Source organism: Drosophila elegans, unplaced genomic scaffold (genome assembly GCF_018152505.1).
Source record: "Drosophila elegans isolate 14027-0461.03 unplaced genomic scaffold, ASM1815250v1 contig_149, whole genome shotgun sequence".
NCBI lineage: Eukaryota > Metazoa > Arthropoda > Insecta > Diptera > Drosophilidae > Drosophila > Drosophila elegans.
The window spans coordinates 17,414,222-17,422,430 of NW_024545513.1; the positions used below are offsets into that span (position 1 = coordinate 17,414,222).

The window sequence follows — 8,209 nt, forward strand, 5'->3', positions numbered from 1 at the left end:
GTTAACGGCTGAGCGAAGAGCTCCATGTGAAGAAGGCGGAGCTACGATCGCGTATGGCTGTCTCTTTCTAATTGTTTCACCTCTCTCCTTCTCTCTCGCTATCTGGTACGATCGCTTACCGCTCGCTCTATTAATAAATCATCCCCCTTGGATGTCTGGTATTTTCATGTGCCATCTGCTCGGCAACGGTTGGCTGATCTCTGCGGTTACCCCCACCCCCCTCCATCACTGTGCCCTCTCTTTCGCTCCCCATATCGCCATCTCCTTCTGCCAAAAGGGAGGGCTCTTGCATATTTATATAAATATATACAATGCAAATGATCGGAATGGTAATTGCAATTGGGGGTTGATAGCGGTGCTCGCTTGTGAGAATTGAGAATTCACAGATCTACCATCGATCGCTGTTTCGATGGGAGAATTCATTTCGGCGTTCTTTATTCGAGATAAGCACGGAATTTGCATATCCCTTATAACGTTAGTCAGAGAGGTGTTAAGTACGTCGGGATAGTTCCAAAAAAAATAGTTTCAATCTATGCTTTTATAAGCAATATTTGGTGATCTTTGATTGGGGTAAGTCTGTTCTTTTTAAATTCCAAAAACTTTTTAATTTGTTTAATCTTATTCAAAAATATTTCATACTTATTTATTTATTTAAGTCATGATTTGGGTTATAATTTGTTTAGAATTAAACGACATATTAATAGATATTTCTAGATTTAAATACACATCTTTTGTTTGTTGAATATGATTTATTATTATTATTATTTATCTTTGCGTAAATTTATATTCCCAGCAATGTTATTTTTCTTTAAATATTTGTAGCACCCACTAAAAAGTGAAACCCGGAGTGTTTTTGGTCAACAGGTAGTCAATATCAGATGGTCGTACTTAATTTTTTTTTGCCCATATTTTATGACCCGTGGCGGCGGCTAATCGGCCAAAATATTTGCGGGGCGTGTTGGTTAATCCGGGCGATTGACTTTCATAAGCAAAGGATTAAGATTGCGCGGTTGGACTACCTGTTTTGAGGTGCCATATTTTGGTGTACAACTGCGTTCAGGTACTTTGGGCATGCAGTTAAACCATAGATTTTCCCTATTTTTTGGGGATCCGCAAAAAAGCATAGCAAAAGTGGGCCAATAAAAAAGGGTTGATCCTTTTTGGCTCCTGTGGGCCAGTCTGCGTGTAAACGCATCCTTGCCAGGTACTAACTGATTTTTGCGATCCTGCGGATCCTTGCGATGCGCGTGCTGCAACGGCTTCTGTCGCAAATTGCCAAGGAATCGCAGCAGGATCCAAGGAGCGACGACAGGAGCGCTGATTTACCGAGAATCTCAACCTTTAGCAATCGCGTCCTTGTCGCACGACCGTCGCAAACATTGCTAACCTGCCGGCCCCGGTCATATATGTCCCGGGGATATGGAATATAGAATCGGTCCGTGGGTCCGTCGGTCCGTATCGGTGTAGGAATCGAAAGGACACGAGGTCCTTCGCAGCGAGCGGCCGCGCACGTACAAAAGGCAGCGCTGCCGATTTACTGGATTTACTGGAAGTGTGCGTCCATAATGTCCAGCTGAGAGCGGCGCGTTCTCGCGACATTTTGGTTGGTCTTGCCTCGTGGTTCCCCTCATTCCCCTACATTCTCACTTCCTCCCACATTCTGGAAAAGTCCTCTGCCAAACCCCCTCCCCACAGACCCCTTGATGAACAACAAAAATTTGGGTCCTGTGTGGCCTCGTTTTTAAGGTTGTTTTGGTGGGCCGCAATTTTTTGGCCTGTCAAGCACTTGATTTGAGCTGCACTGCTAGAAAAGTGTCTTAAAAAAGAGAGAGATAAAATTAATATAAAAAAATAAAGTATTTCAAGAAATTAAACATAATTCTTACCATCTTTTAAAGACACGGGAACTAGTTTTACACTCAAATGTAAAGTAATTATCGCCCTAACCGCTTGTATCCTAAAAACAATATCATAATTGATTTCTTGAATGATGGTTCTAAATAGAAGTCAAATATAAATTAAAATTTTTGTAATATAAAAACTGTAAGAAAACAGTAAAGTAAAAGCTAGTAAGAATATCATTTTCTTTACTAGCTTTTACTGTAAAAATGTAGTAAATAAATCGTAAAACAACATTTTAAGAAACAGCACTATATATATATATATTTTTTTTAAATACTTAAAAGAAATTTGACCTCCTATTTAATTTGAAGGCATCAAAATATTAATTTTTCCTAAATAGAACATGAAATAAAGGTATTATTTTTAGCGGAAACAAAACTGATTTATTTATACCAAATTTTACGCAATAATTTTTGAATAGATAGCCTGCAGAGGCGTAGGGGATTAAACGTATTCCAAGTATGACACTTCCGGGTCAGATTAAATCCGATCAGCTAGCTAAACCTGATCCAATCAAGGATCGGCGATCGGCGATCGGCGATCGCAGGCAGCGAAAATGGAAATGAAATCGAAGAGGATTGCGCCACGTGAACAGAGGGCGCACAAATATTTACACGACTAATCGCCAGATAATCGCCCCGATCAGCATTAGGATTAAGTCGATCCGTAGAGAGATCGCTGGCAGTGAGTTTTAGATAGTATCCGGCACAGACCGGACCTCACAATGGGTGTTACTTGGATAGATCTAGATCCAGATCCAGATCGCAGATCACCGATCAGTTGATCAAGTTTCGAGATTGATCTGTTAGGGGATCAGCTTGAATGGAGTAAATTTGGGCGGAATCGATGTAAAACATTGGGCAACAATGGATGTGGGATGTGGGATCAGTACTCCGTAATGTGATCAGTCAAAGATTTCTGTTTATTTTGAATAACACACTAATTTTTGGGACATTTGCAAACAAAGAAATGTAATTCGTGCAAATTCAGATGTATTATTATTTAATATGATATGATTTATAGTTATTAAAGGGATACAATTCATTTTCCTTATATGATATAAGAGGTAAAGAGAAAAGGTTGTATCAAAATCATTACCAAATTCTGAGAATTAAATGTAAGTTTTAGTATTATTTTTTATAAATTATCTTTGCACTATAAGTAAGTTAACACTTTATAAACATCTTAAGGCCATTAAGCCCGAAAGACTGCAATAAAAATATTAGAAATAATCTTAAAGTGTTTTATGTTCTCATTTAAATTGATATGCCTAATTTTAAGATGTCGAATTGCACCTTTAATAATTTTCTTTTTGAGCAAAGTATTTTTTTTTGCATAATATTTTGTGACCCTTTATTATTATAATATCAATACATCCATTTAGTGTTGTGAATATTAGATTCTTATAGAATTAATATTTTCATTTGTTTTCCGAGTCCATTTTTGAGTTTCTATAGAATTTTAATTAAATAATATTTTTATGTTAAGATAGTATTTAAATTTACTTTTGTTTCTTTTCCTGGCAAAAAAAAAATGAATTATTTTAATGTTTACCCCAAGTTTAAGTCCATTTAATTGATATATCACAAATTTAAGATTAATGTTCATATCACTTATGATCCTTAATTTTCCCGAGTTCCATCCTTTGATCCCTCTTGTATTGTGATAATATTTATGATAATTTCGCCCCGCGATCCCTCCTTCCCTCTGGCTAATTGAGTCCTCATGTCCTGTCGGCAGGACACTCTATGGCACCCCCGCCCCCCTCCACCCTGTCATTCCATGGGTGCCTACCTGTACCGCCACCGCCCCCGACCCCTACCACGCCCCCTCCAGGACGCCCCTCTGCAGGAGGGCCGGCAAAACACGCGCGCCGCTGGAAGTGGAAAATGGGAAACTGTTGCACGGCCGTTTTCTTTTGGCGTGCGTGGCGAAAAAAAAAAAAAAGTAAAATAAAAACGAAGAAAAGGAAAACACACACATTTTCCAGACCGCCTGTGGGGAAAACGAGAGGGAGAGAGAGAGAGAGTGAGAGAGCGACAGAGAGAGAGAGCGGAAAGTCTCGGTGTATTTCTTTTTTGAGTTTTTCTTTGGTGCAATTTCCAGGCCATCGCTCGCTCTCGCTCTCACCCATGTGATTTTTTTTCCTCCTTCTTTTTGTTTTATTCTTTTTTTTTTTTTGTTTTTTCCTCTTTGGCCACAAGTAACAAGCGACTTCTCTCTCTCACACACACACACAAGCACACACACACACACACATGGACACACAGAGAGACCGCAATGGAAAAATGGGAAATTTTTTGCTGTGGTTGTTGTTGCGGCGGCAATGGTGGTTGCTCGATATACCGATATATACCTGCCCCGGCACCCTTAAAATCGCGCCAGTGTGCGTAGGTAGCCAACCACACCACCATACCGCCCCAGGATAATGCGACAGAGCGAGATGGCCGCCGTGGAGCAAGCGAGATGGCGCATACGGGCGTCGACAGCGACGTCGGCAGCGGCGGCGAGCAGCGCATTCCACTTTAAATACTGCCAACGATCGCAGCAGAGAATCAGTTCACTCAGCGACTTTAGCGTGTCGAGAACGCACAGAGAAACGATTTCGAAAACACACACACACACAAAACTATACCCATAACATTCGAAAACCATTCGAAATCCCGTTCGAAATCGCGAACAATTTGAGAAACATAAACAGAATATTTTTTCCAAGTGAGCCGCGTGAAAGTGAAGTGAAAGCAAAGGAAAGCAATTAACTAAATTGGAACTAAGCCACTGCAAGGATTACGACATTCGGATACGAGATGCATCTGCCAGCGGGTCCAACGATGGTGGCCAACAACACACAGGTCCTGGCCGCCGCCGCCGCCGCAGCAGCAGCCGCCGCAGCAGCCGCAGCAGCCGCTTCACATCAGGGCCATGCAGCGGCCATCGCCTCCCATCCTCCCTCCGCCGCCAACCTGGCCAATTTGGCCAACTTGGCCAATACCAGCACCCATTCGGCCAGCTCCACGGGCAGCTCGACCCCGGATCTCAGTACAAACAACAACAACACCAGCTCGAGCAGCAATGCCACCAATGCGACGACGACGACGGCGACAACGACGACGACGACGACGACGAACAACGGCAGTCCACAGAATTCGGCCAAAATGCCCAGCTCGATGACCGATATGTTCGCCAGTCTGCACGAGATGCTGCAGGAATATCACGGTGAGCTGGCCCAAACCGGCTCACCGTCGATCCTGTGCAGCGCCCTGCCCAACCACTGGCGGTCCAACAAGTCGCTGCCCGGCGCCTTCAAGGTGATCGCTTTGGACGATGTGCCCGATGGCACCCTCGTCTCGATCAAGTGCGGCAACGATGAGAACTACTGCGGCGAGCTGAGGAACTGCACCACGACCATGAAGAACCAGGTGGCCAAGTTCAACGATCTGCGGTTCGTGGGAAGGTCGGGACGGGGCAAATCCTTCACGCTGACCATCACCATTGCCACATATCCCGTGCAGATCGCCAGCTACAGCAAGGCCATCAAGGTGACCGTCGACGGGCCACGGGAGCCAAGAAGTAAGCAAAGTGAGTTTTTTAGTTTCCATTATGTTTTCAGTTCAATCCACTCCCAAAGATCCTTCCCCTCCACTCTTCCAAAGAACCACTTTCCAACTGCTACACAAATTTCGAATATTGCACTGTCTATTTCTAATTTCATAAACTTTAAACAAAAAGATTCAATCGTTTTTAAAACAATCTTCTGAAGCTTAAATCAATTTTAAAAAACTATTTATTCTAATCATTCTTCAAATGTCTAAACTATTTATAAAAAAGTCCCTCATTTGCTAAGCATATTCTTGAAATATATGATTAGCATATTAAACACTTTAATCATATACTCTTTTAAGGCATTATAAATTAAAAAATAAAAAACATGCTTAAATAGTTTTTGAAAGCCATTACCTTTGTTTAAATAATTTCTCTAATAAGCCAAAAGTTTTAAGCATTTTGAATGATCCTCAAAGCATTTTCCCAACAACCTAAACGCCTTTCCGCCCACCCGAACCTTTTATAAAAACATTGAGGAAATCCGTGGAGTGCCTTACTCATTTCTTTCCACCTTTTTGCATCCTTCCAGGCTATGGCTATCCCCATCCCGGCGCGTTCAATCCCTTCATGCTCAATCCCGCTTGGCTGGATGCGGCGTACATGACCTACGGCTATGCGGACTACTTCCGCCACCAGGCGGCTGCCCAGGCGGCCCAGGTGCATCATCCGGCGCTGGCCAAGTCATCGACGTCGTCGGTGTCGCCCAATCCCAATCCGGTGGCCACCAGCTCCTCGTCGGCGGTTCAATCGCCCGCCGAATATCCCCATTCCCATCCACATCCGGCGGCAGCGGCGGCGGCGGCGGCGGCGGCGGGTCAACCTACAGCCATGATGCCATCGCCACCGGGAGGAGCTCCGGCCACACCCTATGCCATGCCCCAATTTCCGTTCAACCATGTGGCAGCTGCAGCCGCCGCCAAGGCCGCCACGCCCCATGCCTTCCATCCGTACAACTTTGCGGCGGCCGCCGGCTTGCGGGCCCGCAATGCTGCACTGCATCACCAGGGCGATCCCGCCCACGTCAGCCCCGCCTCCTCGAGGCCATCCAGCTCCTCGCCCACCCAACAGCATGTGCTGCTCAAGCTGAACACTTCGATCGAGACGAGCTCGATCCACGAGCAGTCCGCCTCCGATGGCGACTCCGATGACGAGCAAATCGACGTGGTCAAGTCGGAGTTCGACCTGGACAAGGGCCTCGATGTGGCGCCGCTCCGCATGCGCTGCGACCTCAAGGCTCCGTCGGCCATGAAGCCGCTCTACCACGAGAGCGGAACCGGAGCGGCGGCCAACAACCATCGCCAGCCATCGCCGGAGACGACCACGAAGATCAAGAGCGCCGCCGTTCAGCAAAAGACCGTGTGGCGGCCCTACTAATCGACACCAAAAACCAGGTCCACATCCACAACGAGATCCAGATCTAGATCCAGATTCAGATCAAAATCTTTGGAGTGGTAGGCAAGGGGAAAAAATTAAGAAAAAAAAACAAAGTGATAAAACAGCGGCGGCGCAGAGCGGCAAGCGGGCAAAAATTATAATTGTGATATAGTGTTATAAGTTACGACGCCTCCGGCCGGCAAACGGAGCAGCCTCATCATTGGGATTGAAGGATACATCATTCACCATTCACCATTCATCATTCATCATTCATCACCAGCATTAGCAGTTAGCAGCGGCGAACATGGATAAAGGACCCCCTCCTGAACTTCAGACTCCGGCGAAGTTTTATGCTCGGATTCATAAAATCGTGCGACGAGTTCGAAAAACAGGCCCTCGATTTTCACCAGGATTTTCTACAAATCCCAGCCGAAAGCAAAATAGCTCAACCCCAAAAAGGAAAAAAGAAAAAGAAAAAAAATCAACTTTAGTTCAATTTCATTTCACCAAACACCAAACATTTTGTACATAGCTAAACTAGTTTGTAACACTCTCAACTTTATTTTAGTTTTTTTTTTTTTTGAGTACCCATTTTTTTCGATGCGATAATATATGCGAATTTAGCTATTTTTAATCTTTATGTTTAACTAGTCGTCTAAGCGAGAAATCAATTTTTTTGTCTAGCCGTAAGTTTTAGCGCGAAAAGAAATCTAACACAAAAAATCGAATTTGAAACAAAACCAAATAAAAAACAAAAATGACACACGAAAAGTATTTACAAAAAATATCAATCATTTGTTTTCTTTTTCTTAAAGGTTATCCAAATATTTCAGCAAAATTTCCTTTAGCTACAAGCAACTTGGAATTTCAAACAGTTATGAAAAATTCATATTTTTACGTAAGTTATATTCATTTTTAGCGTTAAACCTTGCAGAAGTATGTGTTCTTTAGAAACAATAATTTTCATAAAAATATATTGTTCATCTCATCATTTTGATAAGGGGAAAACTTTATATAAATCATCTAGAGTTTTTGTGCTACTGGTTTTTTTTTGGAATTTCATCTTGGGGAAACAAAAATGACGCACATTACTTGAATTTCCCTTATTAAAGAATAAAACCTCTTGTTATCATAAATGGCAAGCAGACATCTGAAACATACCAAATGATAATAAATGGCCAAGAATTACCCAAAAGTTAAGAAATTCCAAAAATGCATTATCAACCCAAATCAGATGGAAAAACCAACCGCGAATTAATATTTTCACTTGACTTTATCTCTCGAGTACGCGTACTTTCGATAGTGTCTGCTACTTTCATTAGAGAATCTC

The 8,209-nt window shown here is 43.1% G+C and overlaps 1 protein-coding gene across 2 annotated transcripts; it reads left to right on the top strand.

Annotated features, from left to right (window-relative positions):
* The first annotated feature begins 4,422 nt into the window (after positions 1-4,422).
* On the top strand, positions 4,423-7,644 carry LOC108145157 (segmentation protein Runt). 2 transcript variants are annotated; one of them, XM_017270387.2, is made up of 2 exons: positions 4,423-5,481; positions 6,035-7,644. In XM_017270387.2, the coding sequence occupies exons 1-2, from the start codon at positions 4,710-4,712 to the stop codon at positions 6,877-6,879; spliced, it is 1,617 nt and encodes a 538-aa protein (XP_017125876.1). In that variant the 5' UTR covers positions 4,423-4,709; the 3' UTR covers positions 6,880-7,644. The 2 variants fall into 2 exon arrangements, with proteins under 2 accessions (XP_017125876.1, XP_017125885.1); XM_017270396.2 differs by having other exon boundaries at positions 4,423-5,472.
* Positions 7,645-8,209: the final 565 nt, after the last annotated feature.